The 26268-nt window shown below is 55.6% G+C and overlaps 1 protein-coding gene across 2 annotated transcripts; it reads right to left on the reverse strand.

Moving 5' to 3' along the window:
• Positions 1-1445: 1445 nt before the first annotated feature.
• Positions 1446-26173, reverse strand: SLC26A6 (solute carrier family 26 member 6). Of its 2 annotated transcripts, none has more exons than XM_042849810.2 (21): positions 26112-26173; positions 22264-22447; positions 21327-21466; positions 20532-20642; positions 19597-19772; positions 18259-18423; positions 15616-15768; positions 14297-14379; positions 13967-14114; positions 13623-13736; positions 12961-13038; positions 12044-12139; positions 11130-11236; positions 10632-10701; positions 9457-9549; positions 8724-8828; positions 7104-7190; positions 6425-6640; positions 5798-5852; positions 4515-4651; positions 1446-3888 (listed from the first exon to the last, which is right to left on the reverse strand). In XM_042849810.2, exons 2-21 carry the CDS (start codon positions 22401-22403, stop codon positions 3865-3867), a joined length of 2298 nt encoding a protein of 765 aa, XP_042705744.2. In that variant the 5' UTR covers positions 22404-22447; positions 26112-26173; the 3' UTR covers positions 1446-3864. The 2 variants fall into 2 exon arrangements, with proteins under 2 accessions (XP_042705744.2, XP_023960741.2); XM_024104973.3 differs by lacking the exon at positions 26112-26173 and adding an exon at positions 23242-23642.
• Between the last annotated feature and the right edge of the window lie 95 nt (positions 26174-26268).

Consider the following 26268-nt stretch of genomic DNA (forward strand, 5'->3'; position numbering starts at 1 on the left):
CTCTGTTGGTTGGAGGTCGAGGAGCCTGTGCCCCGCGGGGGCTGCGGGTCCTTCCTTACTCAGGCAAAGTGAAGGCGCCGGGGGGATCGCACTGGGCAGGCGGCTCAGCCCCCTTGGGGCCCCAGCACGCTGCAGCCCCTGAGCCCCTGCCCGGGTTGGAAGAGCCCCACTCTCCCAATGGGGATGGATACCTGCAGCCTGGGGCAGATAAGCCCTGGCCCCTGCTCACGAACCCCCACAGGAACGGGGCAAGGGCAAGGCTAGTCTCCCGCTAAGCCTTGGGCTCCCCAGGCCAAGCTTCCAGCTGGCCCCTGTCACTGAGAGGCCAGGAGGGAAGCACCTGCTGCTTCTTGCTGGCCTTGCTCTGCATGGCCCAGTCTGCAGGCAGGAAACTCATCAACCCGGACCCAGGGTCGGATTAACCTTTTGTGGTCCGGGTGCCAAACATATTTGTGGGCCCCTCTGGTGGGAGGGGCAGGGGCATCCGTCCCAGAGCGAGGGGTTGGCCAGGAACAATGGGGCCCACCCCGGGATGGGGGTGCTCCGCCCAGCTCAGCGCAAGGGCAATGTTTACAAACCGACAGCCGCCAGACACACTGGCCTGCCTGGCCTTGTTCTGCACCACACACCCTTCCCCCACCCAGTGCCCCCCAACCCTTTATGCCCAGCACCCCTCAAAACTCCCCCACACTCCCAACAACTGCACAGCACCCCATAGAGACCCCCCACTGCCCAGCACCTCAACACACACAAACCTCCCCCATTGCCCAGCTCCCCCAGACCTCCTGAGATCTACTCCCCTGCTGGACTTCTCTAGGCGAGGGGCCAGACCCAGCCATGTGGATAGATTAGACAGGTCCATAATAGGCCCTTTCTCAGTGTGGGCTTGGCCCCATTGTAAACCCGGTTCTGCTCAGAGCTCAGCTGCTCCCTCTCTCTCACCTCCCACCTGTCAGCACTGAGTCGGGCTCCAAGGCATCACCTCCATCAGTTTATCTCCTGCTGACAAAAATATCTGACACAATAGTCAGTGTATAAAGCTGCAATAGATTGAGGCAAGTTTTCCAAACAGCGCCGGAGCCAAGCAGGGTGTGAGTCCAGCCCCAGCAGTTTGGGACAGGTTGAGCTGTTTTTTGGGCACGTTAATTTTGTATTTAATCTGGTCATTCATCCTCTGTTGCTCTCTGTGCTTCTTAGTGGCTGTTCCAAAGCCGGAGTGGCCATGGCACCACCTAGCATTAGCCTTCTTAAAACAAAGTCAAACAATTGCAAAAAGTATTCAGAGGGACTGGCAGAATAAGGCCACGATTAGAAATAAGGTAGGCCAAAAGGATATAGTATTTAAGAGTGGCTATGACAATGTAATCTGATGAAATGGTCAGCATTGACATGGATTTGAGGCTAGCCCTGACAAATGTCACATTAATAAATGGTAAAAATAGCTCTTTGTGTAACAACACAGTTTATTGAGAAATATTCATAGGTGATTGGGTTTTAAGTCAGATCATATTTTCAAATTAAGTCTTAGAAGTGCAACATGAATCAGGCTAGATACCAGTTAATTATCAGAACTAATTCCTCCCTTCTGTTAACTCCTTTACAGGTCTAACAGTCTGTTCACTGACTAAACACATTTTTCAGGTCTTGTATTTACTAGATGCATTAAGCTGTAGAGTTCTTCAAAGGAAGTGGTGGGGCTTGGAAACTTGAAAATATTCTGTAGGAACAATCCTGTCCTGGGCAGCTACTGGACTGGATAATCTAATGGGTCTTTTCCTTTTCTGGCATCTATGATTTTCTCAAGAACCACAATACGTACAGTATGGATAATAAATAGTAAGCAATACCTCTCTGTCACTGAATGCACCCCTGTATTCACACCTTAAACACCTGTAATAATTTTTGTACAAAATATGCCTTGTGAGATATCATTTGAAAACTAATAACTCATTGATCAATAATGTCATGGTGAAGTACATGTAGCAACATTATATGGAAAGTTATGAATATAAACTGAAGTTATGACTGAAATGTGTTTACCAGACAAGTCTGGGGAGCGGGTAAACCAGTTTCTCAAAGACAAAGGACAAACTGACACCTCTAGCCAGGGGTCATTAAAGTTGATTGGCAATCACTGGTCAAGTTGCCATTCTTTGGCAGTGAAGTGGGGGTAGTAACAGACCGATTTACATTTTAACCAACATCATGGAACCTCTTTCACGGCTCCATCCTCAGAGCTGGAAGGAATTTCATCTAGGGGTAACCCTCAGGAAAATGCATTTCAAAGGGCAACCAGCCTAGAAGGGGGAGGGGACACCCCACATACACTCTCTCTCTCTCACATTTTCAGCTGAGAAAACAAAGGAACCAGCCTTTGGACTCAGAGAGGCTCTACTTGAAAATTTAGTCAGCCCTGGTGCTGGGAACATTTGGTAAGAAATTTACCTTAAACCAAGTATAGTTTGTTTAAGGTTAGTTACTAGAAAGTGATTTATCTTTATTTCTATTGTAACCATTTCTGACTTTAATACCTTTAATTGGTACTCACTTAAAATCTCCCTCTTTGTAGTTAAATAAACTTGTTTTATTCTTTATTCAAATCTAATCCAGTATTGTGTTTAAACTGAACTGTTTGGTAACTCCAGTTAAAGTAGCAACTGTTGTACAATGACAACAGACTAATATCTGGACTGTCCAGGAAAGGGCTGTATGGTGCCAAACACACATTCTTTGGGGAAAATCTGGGACAAGAAGTGTGTTGAAATCACCCTGCAAGTGGTAACCAATTCTGGTGGAAGCCCGGAGTGTGCTGGCAGACTGCAGCTATACACAGACACTCAGGCTGTAACCTGCATGCTGTTTGTGAGGGGCCCAGGTTGGGAGTTACAGCAAAGCATTGTGAGGCACCCAAGGTTGCAGGGCAGGTGGTGACAGCCCCTTACTGATCTGGAGTGCACCCCAGAAAGTGATACTCTAAGCTTAGTGTTCTCTCTCTCTCTCTATAATAAAATCTGTGCATATTCACAGCTTGGCCCATGTGGCAAGGTCAGAGTTTGCTCTTGGTTATTTTACCCACAAAGTTGGAAATGGGATGCAGGGAGGGGACAAAATCTTAGGCAGCCTCCAGCCTGTGGGCTGGTTCAGTATTGCTCTTTGCAGGGAGTTTTACACAGTCAATGGAACTGTTTGTCTGGTTCAATTTAAGAGCATCATCTAATTAAACAGTCAAGTGGAAAACTTTCAAGTGCAGCTTCTCTCCAGTGATATTTCATAAGAACGGCCTTACTGGGTCAGACAAAAGGTCCATCTAGCCCAGCATTCTGTCTTCTGACACTGGCCAATGCCAGGTGCCCCAGAGGAAATAAACAGAACAGGTAATCAAGTGATCCATCCCCCGTCACTCATTCCCAGCTTCTGGCAAACAGAGACTAGGGACACCATCACTCAAGTTAAAGGGTCTCACACACACACACAGATACAATCCGAGATGGTTCCTGGGTCTGAGGGGATTCCCAGGGACAGAAGATCTTGTGTGTGAAGTGGATTCATAAGCCCATGAGAGCCCAGATCTCCTGTGTCTGGAGAAGATTCCCAGCAGAAGGAGATTTCAGGTTTGAGATAGATTCCCAGTTTGTCCAGTAGTTAAAGTGGGGTCCCAAGGGAAGATGATCTCAGGTCTCCAGTGCCCAAAGCAGATGCTCAGCAGTAGGAGATCTTGTGTCTGCTAGATTCCCAGTGGCAGGGAATCCCATGTCACCTGCCCTTGTAAACATCAGCCAGCTCAAAGAGTCCTCTGGAAACGTGCCTTGGTGGCTCCCTCTCACCTGTTCAACTCCTGGGGACAGTAGATGCTGTTTCTGGTGGCTACAGTTTAGTGCTGGAATAAGTCTAAAAAGTCAAATAGTAATAAAGAGATTGGTTTGGTTTCCCCAACTCCCTGGAATAACTCCACATTCCCGTGGCTGCCCCCCCACCCCCACCCGAAGGCTCTGCATTGTGATGAGAGTGGGGTGCAGCCCATTAACATTGTTCTGTTCATCAGCCAGCAGGAGGGAACCAAGAGCAATATGATGTGCTCCCAGCTCTGACTGGCCTGGAGAATGGGGGTCTCTCTCCCGCAGGAGCTGGGTTTTTTCCCTCTGCAGGTCTCCTGGCCCCTGCTGACACAAGGGTTTCAGGGCATGCACTTGGCTTCCTTGCATGGCTGCATGTGCAGTAGCCCAGAAGGCAACCTGAATGGGATAGTGTTAATGACAGAGTCTGCTCAGAGGTCTGCCTGAGAAGCAATTGAGGAAAAGTGAGGCGGGGAAGGACAGCAGATGTAGTGGTGGTGGTGGTGGAGAGAGAGCACATTGGCTAGGCAAGGGTGGGTAGGGGAGGTACACACACTGGCATGGCTGGTGGAGGGAAGCATGCTGGCCAGCAACTCGTAACAAAAAGCTGCTTTCACATCTGTAAACCTGGTGGACTGCCAGGGAGACTGTTTTTCTAAGTGAAGTAGAAAGACTGCTTACTGTGACCGGCTGTGGCATGCTCTGTCCCTGCTCCCTGGTGACATAGGTGATGGCATCATGCACTGACGCGAAGAGGTGGTGCTTGGTGATGGTTTGGCTGAAGAAGTTGCCTTTTTCCAGCTGGTCAATGACAGAAGCTGAGGGGCAAAGAAGGTGGCACAATAACACCCAGGGCCGGCTCTAACTTTTTTGCCGCCCCAGGCAAAAAAAAAAAAAAAAAGAGCGCCGCCCCGCCATAACACTCCCGTCCCCAGCGCTGCGCCGCCGAAACCCCCCCTCCCCCCAGCGACATGCCGGGCCGCCGAAACCCCCGCCCCCCAGAGCCGCGCCACGCCGGGCTGCCAAAACCCCCGCCCCCCCGAGCGCCGCGCCGCACCAACCCTCGCTCCCCCCAGCGCCACACCGCCGAAGCCCCCGTCCCCCTGAGCACTGCGCCAGCCCCTGCCCCCCCAGTGCCACGCCGCTGAAACAAAACAAAAAACCTCGAGTGCTGCCCCACCGAACAAAAAAAAAAAAAACCCCGAGCGCCCCCCGCCACGCCAAGATTGGCCGCCCCTTCCAAGGTGCCGCCCCAAGCACGTGCTTGGTTGGCTGATGCCTGGAGCCGGCCCTGATAACACCAGGACACCCTAGAGTGAAAGCATGAAGACTGGCCGACGTGCCCAGCCTTGACCCCCACCCACCCTCCACACACAGAACCACCTCTCTTTTTCTTTGCTCTTTACTGTTTGCCTTTGGGATTCTTTGCTTTGGGAAGTGCTGGCAAAATCATCTGAGCTGGAATTCAGGGAAACAGAAATGCTCCCCTGGATGTGGTCTCTGTTCTGGAGTATAAACAGACTCTGGCATTGCACCTTGGGAATTATGCCTACTTGCAGGGGCTTTGGCTGATCTCCTGAATAGGGCTTGGGAAAGATTCCCCACGCACATACCCTGGCTCAAATTCAGCTATGGCAGAAGCTGATATGACTCGTGTTGACCTCAGAGGGATTTACACCAGGGCTGAATTTGGTTCCTGACGTGGGATCTGAACTACTAGTCACACTGGGGTTGAAACCAGTTCGGTGAGCACTTTCCCTCTGGTTAACATCTGAGGCTGGTATGGTGTGGAGAGGAGAAGAGGAGACAAAGGAAGGTGAAACCAGAAGCAAGAACCTGACTCTGCTCCAAGGGAGGGCAGATGGGGATTTCAGTGCGACAAGATACATCCTCCTGAAGGGAGGACTTGCTATCAAATGGAGGGTCCACAGCTTTGCTGCCCCTGAGCTTTGAGGCCTCCTTACCATGGCAGCCAACAAGAAACACATCCACTTCTATCTCCTGGAAATCTCTGAATATCTGCCATGGACACAAGCACAAAGAGATGAGTCGAGCCCCTCCACAGACTCCCGTCCCTGGGGGCCATGCCCCATGCCCAGCAGCAGCACCACACGCAGAATGGGATGGGGTACGCGATTACTAGCCGACTGCCCCAAAGCAGCCCCAGATGTCCCCTTGGCCCCTGCTGCCAATCTCCTGTGGGCTGCCTGGAAGACAAGTTAGGGATGTGAAACATACTCTACATCTTGATGCCCAATTTACAGCTGACAGGCCTGGGCACACAAGGTGATGCAGAAGATGTTAAAATGCCAGCATGAGGGAGTGGGTGTGTATGTTGGAGAGAACAGCTCCTCTGTCACAGACAGCAATGGCTCAGAGGGAAGGGTGGTGGGTGACAGGATCAGGGAGGGGATGGGGACAGGTTGGAGCCAGTGTCTGGTGAGATTTCACCTTAGCTGGTAGCAGAAGAGCAGATCTGAGGCACTCAAGTTCCCAGCACTGGGTGTCTGAATTCTCCCACTTTGCAGAGTTCGGTAGGAGAGTCCCCAGGGCAGCTGTGCCTGGGACATTTTCCCTGCCTTTCCCCTTACGTTCTTTAGGATCTTTATGCAGACAGTATCCACAAAGTTGACGGGGGTGAAGTCCAGTATGAGGGAGTGGAGGTCGGGCTTTTTGAGACCTAAAGACTCCAGGGTGGGTTCATTGAAGGCTTTTGGGGTGCTGCTGGATTGGGGCTCCAACTCGATCGTGCTTCCATTGGAGTCAACCACTGCAGGACCAGATCCATTGCAGTCACTCCCCAGCTCCTGTGGGGAAGAAAACAGTTCCCCCCCCGCCCATCAAATGAGATGATGGCATTCCTCAGGGAGCATCTCAGCCAATAGCAGACGAGCGTCAAACTGACTGACTGCACCGTATCAGCACAGGCGGCAGTGAGACAGAGGTTTGGAAAGTATCTATTTCCACTGGTGAAAAACAAGGCTTGAAATGAGACGTTAAACAGAGGCCCTGACCCCTACTGACACCAATCGCCCTAGCACACATCAGAGCAGAGTGGGAGATGGCCCATGCCCTAGATTAATGACATATCTTATTCCCCGGGTGTCTGGGGAGGAGGAAGGGATGAGGGCTGGGAGGGTTTTCTTGCTTGCTAATGGAGGGTTTGTGTTAATGGTAAGGAAGACCATTGTGGTTGAGATTTTACCATGACATTCAACTATGTCAAGCCCTGTGGGACTTGGATTTTTAAAGATCAACATAGATAAATACCTGCGTATTGGTCTCCATGTCAATATCTACAAAGCCAAGGTCATCGCTGCTGGGGTCAGATGCCTCTGAGAGCTTGGAGTTAGTTTTCTGTTACCAAAGCCAGATGAGGACAGAGAACGTTAAAGCAGGGTTGGTGTAGCCACACAGTCCACATCACCCCGCAGGAGGCTTGTCAACCCCAGCAAGGAGATTTGGGACAATATAGGTCACAACATAAAAGCAGAGCCTGGTTCAGTCCCGTGAGCCACCTAGTCCAGTATCCAGTCTCTGACCATGGCCAGGTCAACGGAAGGTGCAAAGCTGCCAGAGTGGACAATTCCGGAATAACTTGCCCATGAGGGAGGTATCTTCCCTAGCCCAGTACATAGTGGTTGGCTTTATTCATCCTAAAATTTCGTTTGCTCTTAGGACTCCCCTTATGCAATGAGAGGGGGTTTTCACTGAGCTGTCTGCAATGGCAGCTAGCTGCCTACACTCCCCCCCCATTCTCTCCCCATACAAATATTACCATTAGTAAATATATTCTACACCAGGCCTAGAGTGGAAGCTTCTGGGGCACCCCACTGCGAACATTTGCAACATGGAAAACTGACCATTTATTCAGAAGTGGTGGACAGAGGATTTGACCAGGGTTCTATTCCTGGTTCTGCCACTGGCCTACTGGGTGACCGGAGGCAAGTCACAGCAACATGCCTCAGTTTCCCCCTGCATAAAATGGGAGTAATGATCTGACCTCTTCTGTGCAGTACTTTGAGATCTGCTAGTGAAAAGTGCTATATAAGAGCTAGGTATTCCTTCTCTTTATTCCCTTTCTCTTCAGCCAGTTTTGATCAATGATAGAACTTTAACTCACCCTAAGACAGCTTAGGGTCCCTAACGGCCCCTTCTGAGAGAATTTGCCTTTTGAAAATCCAAATAACTTTTGCCAACTGAGTCGCCTGTATTTGCTCTTTACTTGACATGCTCAAAGGAATCTAGTAAGTTAGAGAGGCATGATTTCTCTGCAGATGGTATGCTGGTCTGTTCCCATCATATCATGTCCATGTGGGGGCGTATAAATCCCTCTTTAATTATTTGTCTGGCACTGAAGTTAGGTTCATTAGTTTGGAATTCCCAAGATCACACCTTGCACTTGTTTCTAATATCCGACCACTCACCAAATGCTAGTGAATCACTGTCTCCTTAATTACTAACACCAGCAGCCTCCTCCCCAACCTTGGACACAACTCCAGTGTCAGGTGGTTCCCTGGGATTTCTTTTCCATGCCTGGTGGCTCCAATCAGTACAGATGCTTGTCAGTCTCAGGAACATTCCCCAGGGGCCAAGGCCTACCCTTGGGTTTCCCACCCCCTAGGGAAAGATGAGCCATTTCCAGTGTGGGTCCATCTTTGATTCTGAAGACTAGGGAGAGCCAATCTAGAGAGAGGGATTAGGGAAAGAGAGGGAGAAGTGGGGGCAGGGAGGAATGGAGAGCTCGGAAGGGAGTGAGAAGAGAGAGAGAGGAAGGAGGAGACCAAGAGAGAGATGTAAGGAGAGAGGAGGATGAGGATATGGATGAAGGGAAGGAGAAAGAGACAGACTGGAGGGAACCCCAGAAGGAAACATTTGGCAGAGATGAACCTTTTTCTTCTTTGCCTCTTCCTTCTTGTCCTTCTCCTGCTGTTTCTTCTGTTTCTTGAGGGCTTTCTTCTTCCTCCCAATGAGGTAATCGACATTAATGCCACTCTGGAAAAGATACAGCTCCCTGGGATATGGAAGCCACTGACCTGCTCTCTCCCAACCCACTTCCCACCGCATGGTGCAGGGAGTCCCCACAGCTGTACCTGCACAGAATGGAGCTCTCCCCTTCCACATCCTTTTCTTGGCTTCTGGGAACAGGAGAGCTTGGAGCACTAGTTAACTGCAGGAGCAGAGCCCAGGAGCAGGATAGGAAAGGTTGGCTTGCAGTTAATGCAATGGACTGGGACTCAGCAGAGTGGGGTTCTATTCCTGGCTCTGCCACAGGCTCCCTGGGTGACCTTGGGCCTGTGCCTCAATTCCCCACCTACCTCAGAGGGGTGCTGTGAGGAGAACATCACTGGTGTGTGAGATGCTCCAACACTATGAGGATAGAGGCCATATTAGCCTTTCACTAGATCCACTACATACTGGGGAAGGGAGAACCCGTGCACTGTAGCATGAGAGCTGAGAGAATCAGGACTGTGGAGTTGTGCTGCTTTCCCAGCTAGACTGGAGAATAGCACCCCAGGCCTGAAGTGACCTCCTGGCCAAGGTACTGGAGACCAGTCTGTAGAGAAGAGTCAGGCCTCGCCCCAGAGTGTGCTACGTGAGCCCATCTCTGCCCCTGCCTCACCTTCTCCTTCAGGGCCTCTGCATACAGCTCAGCGTTGGCAAAATAGACTGTGGCAGAAGAGCGGAAAATCTTCACGCCTGGAATTTCCTCAGTCTGGAAACAAAGACATGAAGAAGTTGTGAGAGGGACACTGCCTCAAAGGGGTGGGGGCTGTTCTGGGTCATGCGGAGGGGGGGAGGGAAGAAATCAGTAACAGGGAGAGCTAGAGACATCACAGAAAAGCAAAGCCACGCCCCCCAGCATCTCTGGGCTCCCCTACTCCTCAGCTCTCCCCCCGTTCTCCTGCTGCTCCACCTCAGGTACTTGGAACGGCCTCACAGCATCGCATTAGAGCAGTGGTTCTCAACCAGGGGTACGCATAGCACTGCGGGTACACAGAGGTCTTCCAGGGGGTGCTCAACTCATCTAGATATTTGCCTAGTGTTACAACGGACTACAGTACATAAAAAGCACCAGTGAAGTCAGTCCAAACTAAAATTTCATACAATGACTTATTTATACTGCTCTATATATTATAGACTGAAAATGTAAGTACAATATTTATATTCCAATCAATGTATTTTATAATTATATGACAAAAATGAGAAAGGAAGCCATTTTTCAGTAATAATGTGGCTGTGACACTTTTGTGTTTTTATGTCTGATTTTGTAAGCAAGTAGTTTTTTAAGTGAGGTGAAGCTTGGGGTACACAAGATAAATCAGATTCCTGAAAGGGGTACAGTAATCTGGAAAGGTTGAGAACCACTGCCTTACAGCCCCCAAAGCCCCTACAGGGTCCCACCACTAGCAAGGCCTGCAGCTTACACAGCTGAACTGGAGGGAGACCTGGCTTTCTAGGGGTTTGTAAAGCGCCAGGCACACTCACAGTGCTCTGGAAAGGAGGAGCCCTTCCTCCCCAGTGGGAAGGGAAAGTGGCATCCAGTCCCTGAAGGCCAGTACTCACAGGCACTGATAGGACAGGGAAGCTCCTTCTGGGAAGGACAATGCCTGACAAGGACTTTAACCCTTTTACTCCTGGATGTGCCCTATCTCAGCTCCCCTGGCTGCTCATGGCAGCTTTGGCCCCAGTGTCCTGGTTTGTCTAATACATTCAGCAGCAGCCAAGGAGCTGGTCTGTCTTCCTTCATGGGTCCCCTCTGGCCACTCCCTCAACTATCTCACCACCGGCTTGTACCTTGTTATATTCCACCACGTCTCTGTAGATGTCCGTGTTGGAAACCTGCCCCAGGATGGAGTAGCGGGGCCTGAGGGGAGACAGAGAAAGAGAGCGGGGTTAGCAAAGGTACTGTCTATCCCGCGGGGAGTGATGTTGTGCCTTACATTCAGAGTATTGCCCCAGTGACCTGGTGGTGATAGAACATTGACAGCCATGCTGTGAGAGGGCATAGTCGTGCTAAACCAGGCTAAAGCCTTGTGTGTGCCCATGAGCTGCCATGGGCTATGGCTTTGCTTCATCCGTGGGTGGTGAAGGTGGGCAGGGGTACAGAATTAATAGCAGCTTTTCAGCAAATGGGCTTCTCAGACTGTGCTGATGTCATCAGTGGCTCATATGTGCCCATTAGCAGCCCCCCGCCATGGTGTGCACATGAGTATCCAGACAGGGCAGGGTACTACTAGTCGCTCAGTAGCACTTACTGGAGCTCAGAGGGTATATTGGGACAGTGCTACTCACATCTGGGTCCGGAAGATGACTGTGAGCAGGGCAAACGCCACAGAGACCCCCAGCCCCATGTCTAGGTTCAGCAGAAGGGTGGCCACGAAGGTCACGAGCCAGATGAGCTGTAGCAGACAAAGGCAGGGTAAGTGCTGGGGAAGCGGAGCAGGTTTGCGGTAGACTCTGGCTACTTCGGTGTGACGTTCGCTAGTGCACTGGCCATCGCTGCCAATGCTAATGCTGCCATGCAGTCCCAGGAAGAGCTGTACTGTGGGAGGGACCTTCCTTCAGGGGAGATGTTAAAACAAGGCCCTGCCTGCCTGTCTCTAGTGGGAATCCCGGGTGGAAGTTAGAGATCTCAGGATGCCCTATGAAAAGGGTTATGGTGGGGAATGCCAGTGTCCTGGCTGACATCCCCGTCTTGTTAGTATGTGCTCTCTCTGATGTACAAAGAGGGATAAGCTCATGCTGAGTACAGATTGGCTATTACATTTGCCTGCAGAGTCTCTGTGCTGTTGGGATTCAGTTCCCTGCTCTGAAGCCCCCAGGGATGCAGCAAGGCGAAAGCCGAGATGGGCTTGAGCCATGGAGGCTAAATCTGGCTCTAGATAGCCTGGGTTCCAGTTCAGGCCCATTGCCGAAATAGGCCTGCACTGTGAGGTTCAGAATCTGGTCCCTGTGGTTTGGGGTTCAGAGTCCTGATTCTGACAAATGTCTATGGCCCAAATTCTATTTTCAGTTGGTTCAAGCCTGGTAAGAAGTGTCCTGGGGGAACTGCTACCTCCCTTAGTAAGGGGCTGCCAGGAGCCAGACCAGGGCAGCACTGAAGACTGCCCTTTTTGTGCTCCCCAAAGGCAGAGCCCTATGGGGCTTGTGTCAGGGGAATCAGGCCCTATGGTCCAAGGCCCATGGAGGCCGCTTGTGTTTCTTACCAGATCTATGCGATTGGACCGCCACAGTGTGCGAATGTCTGTGAACTGCTTGAACATGCCCTTCAGGTTCACAATGATGATGGCAGCTAAGATGGCCTGGAAGAGAAATCCCCAAAGCTGTAAGGACTCAGCGGGCACTGCGGGGCCATCCCAGGACCCCACAGCCTGATGACTCCAGGGGCCTGTGTTTCCCACAAGCACCTGCCTGGACAGAACAGGGTAGCCCTTCCCCACTCTTACTCTGTCCTCCCACATGAGACCTGACCTGAAGGGGGTGGAGCAAACACTGAGTGAGGAAGCTCAGGCTTTGACCCCCAGTTCAGTGATTCGGCCAAAGGGAGGGAGGGATGGGAGGGAAATGCTGCCAAGGAAACACTGACCTGCCAGTGGAAGGAGAGACCTAGGGCACCCCCTTTTGCAGAGACCATTGAGTCAAATAACACAGCTGCACTTTGAAAGGCAGGAATGAAGCGATGGTCATTAACAACCCCCCCTGTAATGAAGGGAGCTGTGGTAATGCGAAGGGGACTCTAGCCTCATGCAGCAGGGTGCTAGCTGGACTCCTGCAGGAATCACGATGGGAGCATTTCCCTCTGGGCCACTGCATCACACAACTGGATAGAAGGGTTATGGGTGCTTATCTGTCAGCCTGTGATGCCTCAAACGCCGGAGGAGGGAACACTGTAAGAGATGCACCAATGATCTGATCCAGTGCGGCAGAGGAGGCTACTATAGAGGATGGACCAACTATGGGAATTCACTTGTCCCTATATTTTTATAGGACTTGTGACCCATTTTTGTCCTTCGTGGGCTGATCTATAAGTGGTGCCAGTAGCTGTAATGGGCCTGGAGACTCAGGGTAACTGTACAGACGGATGAAGAGGCAGGAAGGCAGGCAGGGCTAGGACAATACATACTTTGGGCAGGTCTTGGAAGAGCTGCCCAATCTTCAAAATGGTCACTAAGATGACAAGTGAGGCGATAACCCCGGCCACCTGGAAAAGAGAGCAGAGAGATCAGTGAGAGATGGGACAGGCGTGCATGGACATTTCCACCTCCCATGCAGAGACACCACCTGTATGTTGTGTCTGATATAATGGGCGTCACGCTGGCCCCGAGAGAGCATGCTGGGCGAGAAGGGGATGCAGGTGAGCTCACGTAGGAAGGCTGTCTGGCCGGTGATCCAGCATGTCCCCCTTAGGCCCTCTCTCATGTTCCCATCAGCTCTGCGAGTGCCAGAGCAAGTGACAGGCAGCCCTTGCCAGGCAGGTGGGAGTTATTTATGAGAATTGCCCCACTGCCCCCAGCTCTGCTCCCAGTGGAGCATCAATAACAATTAACCCTTTAACTACTTATTTGGTCTGGCAGATGATCCGGCCCATGAATTATGGGTAATTACTGCCCATCCATTGCCCACTGTCACCAGAGGTTAACACCCTACCTGGCTTTCCACAGCACCTTCCTGGGGTTTTCCCAGTCAGGCCAGAGATGATAGGGGAAGCTTCGTTGCCTCATGCTGGAATCCTCCAGGATTCCTCAGGGCTGAAATTGATGGGAGTACCAGCCACATGGGACTCACCTGACTGTTCCCTCCGGTGGTCTCCTGCACCAGGGTCCGGGACATGGAGCAGCTGATGCTGAAGCACTGGAAAAAGCCACCCACGAAATTACAAATCCCCAAGGCTATCAGCTCCTGCAAGGGGCAAAGCAGTGCGAAGGGTCAGGAACAGCATGGAGGCTCCCGCCCTTGCTGGGCAGAGCAGAGCAGGCTCCCGCTTGGTGTCATGGGAGACCCCAAAGAGAGGGGTGGGCACTGCCCAGACTCAGATTCCTGGGGAGTGCAGGTGCCAATGACAAAAACGAAGAATAAAAAAGGGGAAGACAGGCTGGAGTGGAAAGCCCAGAGCGTAGTGGGGTCCTCACCTGGTTACTGTTCACCTTGTAGCCGTGCTTCAGGGCAAAGATCTTGCCCAAGGAGATACAGATGGCATAGCCCACCACGGCGATGGCAAAGGCATTGCCCACCACCTGCCCAAAGTAACTGACGTTGGGAGCCACTGGTGGTTTCATCCTGCAGCCAAGAGAAGGAAAGCCAGCTGGAAAGGGGCTTTCCCTCAGGGATGACAGCCTGCTCCCCCTGGCACAGCCTCACCACGCCGTCCCCAGTGTCACAGAGGCTGCAACAGAAACGCGTTCCATTCTCTGCCCATAATGAAGTGCCTACTACAGCGCCCGGGCTGCACCCTCACTCACCCACTGGGGATGTCGCCCACAACAGAAATCCCAAACTTGGCCTTCAGGCCGGCTCCATAGGAGATCCCCGTGGAGACGATGATCTGAAAAGAAGGGACAGCGTGAGGCAAAGAGCAACCCCCACGAGCCTGCTAGAGAACAGCAGACATGTGCAGGCCTCTGCTCAGGGCCCTCCTCGGAGGGGGTCAATGAAAGGGGCCAGCCCAGCTGAAAACCCAGACTGCCGGGTAGAGCCCACCAGCCACTAAGCCTCCCCGCAACCAAGGGAAGAGCCCCAGGGCCAAGAATCAACAGACAAAAAAAGAAATAAACCGGATCAGGAGCACTTTGAAACGAATCAGACCAGGTGAAGGGTTTAGGGAGGGGACAGTGAGCAGGGAATCTCACTGTCCACGGAGTAGCCAAGGGCAGCTGAGTCTCCATGACCCATTTCACCCAGAGACAAGCAGGGGCCATTCAGGTCTGGTTGTGGGTTTGTGCTGGGGAGGTGATGGCTGTCCAATGGCTGTCCAACATTACGCACCGCTAGCCTGGGCCAGATTTAACCCGGGGACCTGCAGATGGAAGGCAATAGGGCTGTCCTTCTGGGCTCTGAATGCAATTGTCACCCCTGGGCCAGTGGATTTGCTGGCTGAGAGACCTGGCTCTGGGTGCTCCCAGCTGCGCCTCTCCTGGCAGCTGACGTAAGAGGAGCCCATCAGCACAGCCCCTGCTAGCGAAAACTGCTCTCCTTGGACCAGTGGTTTTCAAACTTTTTGTATTGTGACCCCTTTCACACAGCAAGGCCCTGAGGGTGACCCCCCTTATACATTGAAAACGGAGTGTGTGTGGGGGGGTCATTTAATTTAAGGGAAGCTCAGGGCTGTGAGCCCCACAGAGCTGACAGCTCGCAATCCCCATGTCACCACCTTGCAGCCCCAAGGGGTTACGACCCCCAGTTTGAGAACCCAGGCCTTGGACAACCCCAGGGAAATCTCAGCCAGACAGAGCCCCCTCCCTGGCCAGCCCCAGCACACACCCACTGGGGGACACATTCTAGGAAAACTGGGGCTTGCCTCTGGAACACCTGTGGCGAGACTAAGCCAAAACCTGGCCATCTTCGGGCCACGCTGCCTAACCTACCCAAGTGCCAAAACCTCCTGGCCACAGCAGAGGAGACGAAACACTAGCACGAGGGGCAGCCACTAAACCACCACCAGTACAGGCACCCGGCAGAGGGCCGAGCCGCCGCTCTGTGGGGGTGACAGCCTGCCCTGTGCGAAGCCCCCTGGGGCTGGGTGCTCTAGATACCATGCAGTTCGTGACACCCCCCTCCTTACCGTGATGAGTTCTATGGGGATGGGCATGGGGAGCTTGGAGGCAAACTTGGCACTGAGCAGCTTGACAGCGAGGATGGCGGCCATGGCGATCAGGCTAGTGACCAGGGCACCCACGTTGGTCTGTGGCAGCTTGGTGCAGATCTCAATGAAGGCCTATGGGGAGAGGAGACCATGACACTGAATCCGTTCAGGAGACAGAGCCCCGGCACGGAGGGGCCACCCACTGGATACGCCCCGTGGAACCAGAGAGTGTCAGCACGTGCCCACGTTCACGTCTTGGCACTGGCTGTGCTATCCCTGGGGCAGGGGTCCTGTCATCCCCTGTGTACATTTGGCAACTTGCACAGAGTGGGCCTGTGAGGCTGGGGTCGCCAAGCACCAGTGCAATATAGCAAGTAATACTGATGCAGACTGCATACCCGTAGGGTGCCACAGCCCAAGGAGGAAGCCCTCTCACTGTCCAACCCCAGTGAACAGCCAGGGAGCACCACTCGCCTGACAGTTCTAGGGGAATCCCAGCTGCTGGAGAGACCTCCCCTCCCGTATAGCCCCAGTGCAGACCCCATCAGCCCTGGTCTGGCCCCAGCACAGGTCCCCATTAGCACACACTGTCCCCCTGGGAAATCCCAGCCCCGTCGGACCACAGCAGACCCCATTAGCAAATGTTGCTCCTCTGGGAAAGTGGCAGGCTGGATTCTTCCGTGGTTAAGAGTATTTATCAGAAAACATTAGTGGCAGCATCTAAAACCCTGTGAGGGCAGATCTCCTGCTGGTGTATGTAGTCATAGCTCCACTGAAGCCCAAGCAGCTATGACCATTGAAATCACCTGAGGAGCTGGTTATATAAAATGAGGAGCTTGGGCCCTTTCCATGTGACTAAGATCTGTCACATGACACCTATTTACCAATCAGCTGCCAGAAGCCTGGGTTGGTTCACAGCTGACCAGTTGAGAGTAAATACAGAATTTTGTCCCTATCAGATGTTCCTTCATTTTATGGATGTAGGGTTACCATATTTCAAAAATAAAAAAAGAGGACACTCCACGGGGCCCTGGCCCCGCCCCTTTCCCACCCCGGCCCCGCCCCAATTCCGCCCCTTCCCCTCCCTAACTCGGCCCATTCCCCGCCCATTCCCCAAAGTCCCCGCCCTAACTCCCCCTCCTCCCTCCCAGCTATGCGAAAAGGGCTGCCCAAGCGCTACCAGCTTCACGGTTTGCCGGGCAGCCCCCAGACCCTGCGCCCCCGGCCGGCGCTTCCCCAGCACAGCTGGAGACCGGGAGGGGAAGCGCCCAGCCAGGGGCGCAGGGTCTGGAGGCTGCCCGGCAAACCCGTGAAGCCAGTAGCGCTCGGGCTTCGGGCAGCCCCTATGCCTCCGGATCCTGCGCCCCCGGCCGGGCACTTCTCCTCCCTGGCTCCAGCTGCTCTGCTCCTCCCCTGACTCTTCGGCTCTGTTTAAGAGCCAAGTGGCCCGAGCGCTACCGGCTTCGGGCAGCCCCCGTGCCTCCGGACCCTGCGCCGCCGGAGCAGAGCAGCTGGAGCCCGGGAAGGGAAGTGTCCAGCCGGCGGCTCGGGGTCCGGAGGCACGGGGGCTGCCTGAAGCCGGTAGTGCTCGGGCAACTTGGCTCTTAAACAGAGCCGAAGAGTCAGGGGAGGAGCAGAGCAGCTGGAGCCTGGGAGAGAAAGTGCTTGGCCGGGGGCACAGGGTCCGGAGGCATAGGGGCTGCCCGAAGCTGGTAGCGCTGGCTCGGGCAGCTTGGCTCTTAAACAGAGCCGAAGAGTCAGGGGAGGAGCAGAGCAGCTGGAGCCCGGGAGGGGAAGTGCCCAGCCGGGGGCGCAGGGTCTGGAGGCTGCCCGGCAAACCATGAAGCCGGTAGCGCTCGGGCTTCGGCAGCCCCCATGCCTTCGGACCCTGCGCCCCCGGCCGGGCACTTCCCCTCCCCGGCTCCAGCTGCTCTGCTCCTCCCCTGACTCTCTTTGGCTCTGTTTAAGAGCCAAGCTGCCCGAGCGCTCCGGCTTCGGCAGCCCCCCTTGCCTCCAGACCCCAGCCGCCGGAGCAGAGCAGCTGGAGCCCGGGAAGGGAAGTGCCCAGCTGGTGGCTTGGGGTCCGGAGGCACGGGGGCTGCCTGAAGCCGGTAGCGCTGGCTCGGGCAGCTTGGCTCTTAAACAGAGCCGAAGTCTGAGTCGGGGAGGAGCAGAGCAGCCGCGGGAGAGGAAGTGCCTGGCCGGTATTTTTCCCGGACATGTTCGGCTTTTTGGCAATTCCCTCCGGACGGGGGTTTGATTGCCGAAAAGCTGGACATGTCCAGGAAAAGCCGGACGTATGGTAACCCTAATGGATGGAACAAGTTGACCATATCCTGAGCTCCTGATTCAGGCAAATTCCCATGAAAGTCAACACGAGTAAAACTGAGGGAAGGAGGGGCCCAAGGTTTGACCCTTAAGAATGTCTGCGGTCATCAGTCTATTTTGTTACTGGGGCTCCCCAGGGGTTCCCCAAACTGTATGCAGCACCAGAGAATGTGTTTGTGCACATACCTCTTGTCTGGAAGTGTTCTGTAACAGGAGATGTAGGATCAGCGCTGGAAGGGTTAAATCCCCCCATCCCCGCCCGCCCACCACCTGCCCTAGCTGGGCTCTACTTACAGCAAACATGGATAATGGCCCTGACTGCTCAGCCACCTCCACCCCAAAGACGTACTTCAGCTGGGAGACCAGCACCTGGACGGCAGCGGCTGTGGTGTAGCCCCGCACCAAGGGCTCGGACAGGTAGGTGACCACAAATCCAAACTGCAGCATCCCCAGGGCCATCTGGAAAGAGACCCAGCGATAGTCAGCAACCAACTTCCTCTCGCAGGGTTCTCACCCTGACGCCAGCCTCATCTGGGGATGGCAGGGCGTAGCTAACCGTAAGGGTCGCCTTGGGCAGAGCTACAAGGCTTGGGGGACAGAACTACAGCTACGCGGCTGCCACCTCTTTCAGTTTTCCTGAGGAACAAATAGAAGTCTTGTATTTTTGCCCCTAACAGCCCTGGGCTGGGATGCCCAGCACCTCCTCTGCTTGCCCTGCAAGCTCAGTGGGACAGAACCTGGTAGGGTTTGTGCTGGGAGGGCCAACCCAGGGGGCACCCAAGCTGCATGACTGTGGTTTGTGCTCAGGTCAGTCTATGCAGCAGAATACACAGGGAGGGGAGGGAGGCCCAGTGACATCGCTAGCACTTGACCAGGTGGCTGTTTGGGGGAGCACCCTTTGGAAAGGATGGGGGACAACACAGAAGTCTGGTGTGCTGGGCAGAACCTGGGACCCCTGGTTCCCAGGCTGGTGGGCCTGAGAGAGGGGATCTCACTTCACACACCATGCTGATTGGCCTAGCCACAAGCGAAGCAGGGGTCAGCCTCAGGGAGGGACAGTGTCCCCAGTCCTGCTCTGGGAGGGGCTCACAAACATCACCAAGGGTCTGCAGTGAGCCCGGCCTCTGGACTGGTGCCAGGATGGACCCTTCAGGAATCAGCTGCGTGGCATCTCCCCCAGGACCAGCTCGAGGTCTCCAAGGGTAAGTGCAGCTTGTGCCCTTCCAGCAGGGCCCAGCCACTGAGAGACGTGATGTGAGCAGCAGGGCTGGTCTTGGTGCTGGGGTTTGGAGGAGGAATGCCCCCTGCCCATGCTGTTCACCTGCCCTGGGGGGGGGGGGGGCAATGGGAGCAACTGAGGCCCAAAGGAGGAAGACAGACCAGGGATCATGAGGCCAGCAGCACATGGGAAAGCTGTCACAGCCCTCAGATTCAACGGGTATTTCAGGGAGGTCAGGCCTGGACTGGGAGTTGGACGGCATGGCCCTCTCAGCCTTGGATCTGTCAGGGTCCCAGGGTGTGCTGACCACCTCCACTCCTTGGACACTGGATCTGCCCACCCACCAGCCTTTGGAAACAACCCACCCAGGATCCTGGCCCAGTCTCCTGCCCCGCCCGGAGCACCCTGCGCACCTGGAAGACGCCCACCAGGATAGTGAGTGTAGCCACCAGTTCCACCCTGGCGCTGTCTCTCCTTGCCTCGTTGAGGACTGTCTCATTCGTGCCATTGACCGGATCCATGAAGTTGCTGTCGGGCATCAGCGAGCCTGTCACACTGCCGATCATGACGGAGATGACAGCGAAGGGGCCTGCGTGGAGGGACACAGGGTGAGGTCATGGGAGTCGCCAACTCAAACCTGTGCCCTGGCAGACGATGCGTAGCCGAGACCTGCCCACCCTGTATCCTCTTGGGAGCGGGGTCACACCCAGGGTGCCTCTGCTTATCACAAGTGGAGGGGCTCCCTCCTGTAGCCAGCACAGCTACCTGGCTGCTCACTCATCTGTATCTGGCTCACAGGGTCACTTTGAGCGCTCGGCTAGGGATGTGCAAGAATCGCTCACAGGGGGCACGTGGCTGCTGGTACAGCAACTGCTGAGCGCTTTTTGTGTGGGCAGAGAGGGCTGTGCGCACACTCCTCCAGCCCTGTGCGTGGGGCGAATCTGGCCAGTTCCCTGGCAGTGGTGAGTGTGTGGGCCCGAGTCTGAGCTGTGTGCATAGGACAGGGGGAGGTTCCTGCTTTTCATGCTCTATGCTCCTGACTCTGGCCACTTCTCTTTCCTTGGCGATGCAGGAGTGCAAGGTCCCCACAAGCCCCCTGCCCTGAGCACCCCCGGCTCACCCACAGGCCTCCCCATCCTGGGCACCCCCGGCTCACCCACAGGCCCCCCCATCCTGGGCACCCCCGGCTCACCCACAGGCCCCCCCATCCTGGGCACCCCTGGCTCACCCACAGGCCCCCCCATCCTGGGCACCCCCAGCTCACCCACAGGCCCCCAGCTTTCTGTTCATGCACAGCCCCTTGCCCCCCCTCACCCACAGACCTCCATCCTGGGCACTCCCGGCTCACCCACTGAGATGTGCCTAGATGTTCCAAACAGGAAGTACAGGAAGACAGGATAGAAGGATGAATAGAGGCCAGTGACGGGAGGCACCCCTGCCAGGAGCGCATAAGCTAAACCTAAACACAGCAATGAAGGCAGGAGAGTTACTAGAGGCTCCCCTGCATCCCATGCACCAGCTCCCCGCCCTCCCCCATCCCATACACCCCCCAACCAATCCCCCCACCCTCCCCCATCCCCTATGCTCCCCACTCCAGCTCCCTGCCCTCCCTGTCCTGCCCCACCCCTTACATATGCTGCCTTCCTCCATGCCATCCCACCCTCCCCGCATCCCATACATATCCCACCCCAGCTCCCCGCCCTCCCCCATCCCATACACCCCCCATCCCCCCGCCCTCCCCCATCCCCTATGCTCCCCACTCCAGCTCCCTGCCCTCCCTGTCCTGCCCCACCCCTTACATATGCTGCCTTCCTCCATGCCATCCCACCCTTCCCCCATCCCATACATACCCCACCCCAGCTCTCTGCCCTTCTCCACACACACTAATACCAGACCCACCCCACTCTACACCCACCCTTACACACAGGCGCGCGCATGCACACCGTTCACCTGCCTGTCCATTCACACACACCCCCCATAATGTATACCCCTCCCCCCACCTACAGCATGTACAGCAGGGCTACAGCCTTTGGCCCACAGGTGACTTGGATGGGAGATGCCTGGCTGCGCCCCAGAGCGATCACCCCCAGAGGAATGTGTTTGCAGGCACTCCCCTGGCAGAGGTGGGGGCTGTGGTACTTACCCTGGGGGAGGTGCATGATGCCCACACTGAACCCCGAGACAATATCACCGAGGAGCCAGTCCCTGACTGGGTACCGGGGCAGCCAGCTCAGGACCGGCAGGAACCGGAACAGAAGGGACTTGGCAGCAGCACATGAGCACCTGGAGGGGTGGGGGAGCCACGAGTGAGGAGAAAGCTCTGGGCTGCACTACCCTACAGAGTCAGGAGGGCCGGAGCAAGGGGATCCGGGCCTTGGCAGAGTCCTCCCCTGTCCGGGCAGTGGTCAATGCACTGAGAGCACTATGATACCAGCTAAAGTCCAAACCAAATGCCCCCCTGCAGGACCCCTGGACTCCCCCCAATGCCTCCCTCTGAGGGGCCCCTTCAGTAGGGACCGGAGCACCAAACTGCAGCTTTAGAAGCACCAGGCCAAGTCTGTGTGCAGTGATGGCAAAGGCCCGTGCAGGATACTGGCCCAGGGCATCACTGGCCTTCCTGTCACTTCGGCCCTGGGCTGGCCAGGGGCCCAGCATGCCCTGGGGGGATGCCTGGTGCACAGCACTCTCCACCTGTCTGGCACTCGCCTGTGTGTGGAGTCAAGGAATAACAGCTCCGGCAGCACCAGAGGGCATGGGCCAAAGGGCGAGCATGGCATGGGTGCATCCTAGCCTCAGGGGCCGGTGCCTTTACACCCCTTCCCCCTGCTCTGGCTCCAGCGCTGGGGCCTGGTGCTGGGCAGTCCCAAACCCAGTGCTCTTTCCTGGGGACAAGAGCCATTTTAGCTCTGGGCTCCTGCATATGGACAGGGCAGGCGACAGCGGGAGCCCGGTCGGGCAAAGAAAAAACACCCTGCCAGGGTTGTAAAACCCCTATCAGCAACCCACAGGGCAGTAATACCGCCCCCTTGTGCCAATTCCCCCTCTTTGGTGACTGGGGAGGTGTGTGAAGCGCCCCCTACCTTACATCCCGGACCTTGCTGCAGAGAGAGGGCCGCGGAGCCCGGGTTCTCGGTGCGATCTCCTCTAGCTCAGCCTCGCTCAGAACCTCACTGTCCGCCTGGGACGCCCAGGGGCGGCGCCGCAGCTCGCTCTGCTCCATCGCCACGGCACCAACCCCACCCGCACTCCTGTGCGGCCTTCAGGCTGAGATGAGAAGGGGAGACGGGCTGAGTGCTGGCAGTGCTACTGCCCCCCGGGGGACGCCTGTCCCTGCCCACACCCTGCCGCCATTGCTTGGAGGCCTGTTCAGCCGTGTGTGCCGGGGAGTCCCAGGCCACAGGTGCCCCTTGGGGAGCTGTTTCTCCTGCAAGCTGAGGAGCTGTGCCAGTCTCCACCACTCCATCGCCAGCTCAGGCCAGAGTCTAAATCTGCTGAGCGATCCAGTGGGTTGGTGTTTCACAGTTAGACTCTGACCCCAGGAGCCAAGGACAGGCCCAGCCTTTGGGAGCTCCCAGAAGCCATGGGGGCAGGAGAGAGCCAGGGCTCAGTGAGGGTACAGGGAGCTCAGCAGTGCCGGGGGACAGCACAGCATGGAGCCTGCTGTCTGCGGAGGACACCGGCAGGCGGACTCACTTTGGGGGCAATGGGGCAGGGCATTCAGGAGCAGAATTATTCCCTTGGAGCAGACCTAGGCCACTAGGAGATGGATGGATCCAGGGCCCTGCCTCTTTGGGCTGCTGGTGACTCCCCTGCACCTTATGATTAGGGGGCACAAGGCACCAGGATTTGGGGGAGGAGAACTCCCTGCCTCTCTCTCACTCCTGTCCCTGCACCAGAATCTGGGCCCAAATCTCACCCCTAGGAACACTGCAGCCCAGGCCCTTGGCCGCGCAGCTCCGCGTCACTGCACGGCTCCAGGCTGGAGTCAGTGCTTGTCCGAGCCCAGCCTGCTCCCCCAGTCCAATCCTGCAAGGAAGTTGCAGCTCCATGCTCATTACCTCACAGCTGGCTGCTTTGGAAATGATTCTGCTGTCCCAGGTCCTGGTGGCTGTGAAGGAGCAGCAGCTGGGCTGAGAGGAGAGCGAGGGGGCAGTCCTTGGGTAAACCCAGAGTGATTCTGGGCTGCATCCTGGCTGCAGTGTGGGCCCTACACTCACTGCCCTCTTTGCAGTCCCTGGCATAGGGGCAGGCCAAGGGCTGGCGGGTGCATGGTCAGTGTGCTATGTATTCCAGCTGTTCTGGACTAGGGGATGGTCCGTTGGGGATCACTGCGTCCCGAGTGCAAGTGCAAACAGCCCAGTGGCTGCTCTGCCTAGCCTATGCCAGGGACAAACAGTGACTGCTGTCTCCCTGCAGCCAGCCCAGCTCCACGGGGCAGCCCCATGCTGAGCCTGCACCTGCAGACTTTGCACTTTTCACATGAGGGGTTTTTGTTCTCAGCAAGAGTAACTGACTTTCTAGGCTAAGCGGGCAGCCATTGGTGGGGTTACCCATACACTCCATCCCCACCCCCCAGATACACACATATACAGCTGCGTACCTATACCCCCCACTCCCACCCCCTGACACACTCATGTACAGCTGTGCACCTACACCCTCTGCCCTGCCAGCCATACAGATGTTATACCTCTACACCCGCCCCTCAGACACATACATGTATAGCTGTGTACCAATATCCACTGCTCCCCTTCCCTCAGATACATACGGATACAGCTGTGATCCTATACCCTCCACCCTTGGCCCTAAGCCTCACACAGGCACAGCTGCATACTTATACCCACTGCCCCCACCCTCAACACATACATATAGCTGTGTACCTATACCCTCCACCCCCCAGACGCTCACATGTACAGCTGTGTACCGATACTCACCCCCCGACAATCACATGTACAGCTGTGCACTTATATCCGCCCCCCCCAGATGCTCACATGTACAGCTGTGTACCAATACCCTCCTCCACACCCACCAGACACTCACATGTACAGCTGTGTACCAATACCCTCCACGCCTGCCTCCCTCCGCGCATGTTCAGATATACCAGTGCACGCACATATGCATGCACACACCGCTCTCCAGTCAGACTTAGCAAGGATTTTAATTGCCAGGTCTGAATGTGTTCAGTGCTGGTCACAGGGGCCAGAGCGGCAACCCTGGAGCCTCCATTTCTGCAGGCAGAGCCTGGCTTCCCTGGAGAAGTCATGGGAGGGAGAGGCACATCGGGCCATTGGCATCTGTTGCCACTGCTAAGCACTGGCTGCGGGGTGGTGGGAGGTGCTATCGTTCGGGCAGCAGGCTCTGCTCCCAAGAGCGACTGTTTGTCCCTTGGCCCTGGGCTCAGCCCGCTGCTCCATCTCACACGGGCCAGACCTCGGCTAGGTGGGAGCCACCCAGTCAGAGGGCAGGGCTCAGGTACATAGGGCACAGTGCCAGCCCCCAGAGGAATGAAGCAGAGCCCACTTGGCTGTGGGAGTGGCAAGGGCTGGCCAATCTCCTCTCCTTGCTCTGAGCCCCTCATGAGACCCCACACATAGCAGCAAACGAGCTCAGCCCTTTGCCCCAGGCGTGATCCTGCCAGTGCTCAGGGTTTAGAGCTACAGCCACCAAGGAGAGCTTGGCCTGCACAGCTCCCCGGGGGCCTCACAGGGCTACAATAGCAGTGCAGCCATTCCTGCTCGGGCTGGTGCCTGGGCTCTGAAACCCAGCTGGGGGGGATGGGAAGGCTCTCGGAGACTGAGCGGGAATGGCTACGCTATTTTTAGCACAATCGTGCGAGCCCAGCGTGACCACCCATCCTTTATTTAAGGGGCATCCCTGCACAGCAAGCACAGCGCAGGTGGGGGGAGGGCTGCCTGTGGGGCACAGCGCAGCCCCGAATAGCTGGGCATGATGTACCGTGCTGCCCGCAGGCAGCCCCCCAGCATGCCCTCCGCTGGCGGCCTGGAAGAGGGCTGGGACCCCCTTCGTACAGCAATCAGGCCCCTTGCTTTCACACCAGCATCCTGGTGAAGGCAGTCGCAGCAGGGCACGGTGGGGATACTTCCCTGCGGTGCCCCGGCTCCTCGCAGCGACAGGGCTGATCAAGGAAGTGGGCTATTTCCCTCCCAGCCAGCCTAGTTCAGGGAGAGCCTAACCCATCCGTCCTGTGGGGCTCGGCAGAGCCAGCTCTGTGCTCAGGGTCTGATGGCACATCTACACTGCATCGCCACCCCCGGCAGCGAGTCTCAGAGGTCAGGTCTCTGGACTGGGACTCCTGGGGTTTGTGTAGGGTGAGCCTGGGGGGGGGGGCAGGATAGAAACAAAGGGAAACCACATGAGGGACAAGGGTTTATTTTACGGGAGGTTTTAGGGAAACACCATTTCCCTCAGCACATTGTGTATTTTTTCTCAAGTGTACATTCCTACTGCCCTCCAGTACACTGTAGAAGCCAGGGGCCAAAGTGGGACACATCACAACAGCCGCATGCTGACAACCCCTCCACACACAAATCTACTGTCTGCACCTAGGGCTCTCCTACCTCATGGAGATGGGGGCATATGCCCCATTAGTGCTAACGGGGTGTCCTACCCCTATTAGTGCTAACAGGGTATCCTGCCCCCCTTCGATTTGGGGCATAGCCCCCATGAGCGCTAATGGGGTGTCCCGCCCCCATGATTTGGGGCAAAGCCCTAGGGACGGGTAATGGAGGTGCTCTGTGCACACTCAGCTCAGATCCAGTGAAGTTGAGGCCAAGCTGAGCTGCTCCTGGTGCTATGCTGAGATGGCTGGAGCAATTCCCCTGCTGGGTGAGGTGTCCCCTCTGCCCCCTGGCTAGCTGCAGCTCTCCCCCTCAGCGGGAGGAGACACTCTTCCGCAATCGCTGGTGCTTACCTGGCGTGCCCGACAGCCCTCCAGTGAAGTGTAAACGCTCCTTCCCACTATTAATACTTGACTGTGATCTTTGAGACACCACTCCCCCCTCCCACCCTCCTTCACCTGCCAAGAGGGCGCCACAGCCTCATGTGTCAATAGGTTTAAAGGTGCAAAC

Source organism: Chrysemys picta, chromosome 7 (genome assembly GCF_011386835.1).
Source record: "Chrysemys picta bellii isolate R12L10 chromosome 7, ASM1138683v2, whole genome shotgun sequence".
Classification (NCBI taxonomy): Eukaryota; Metazoa; Chordata; order Testudines; family Emydidae; genus Chrysemys; species Chrysemys picta.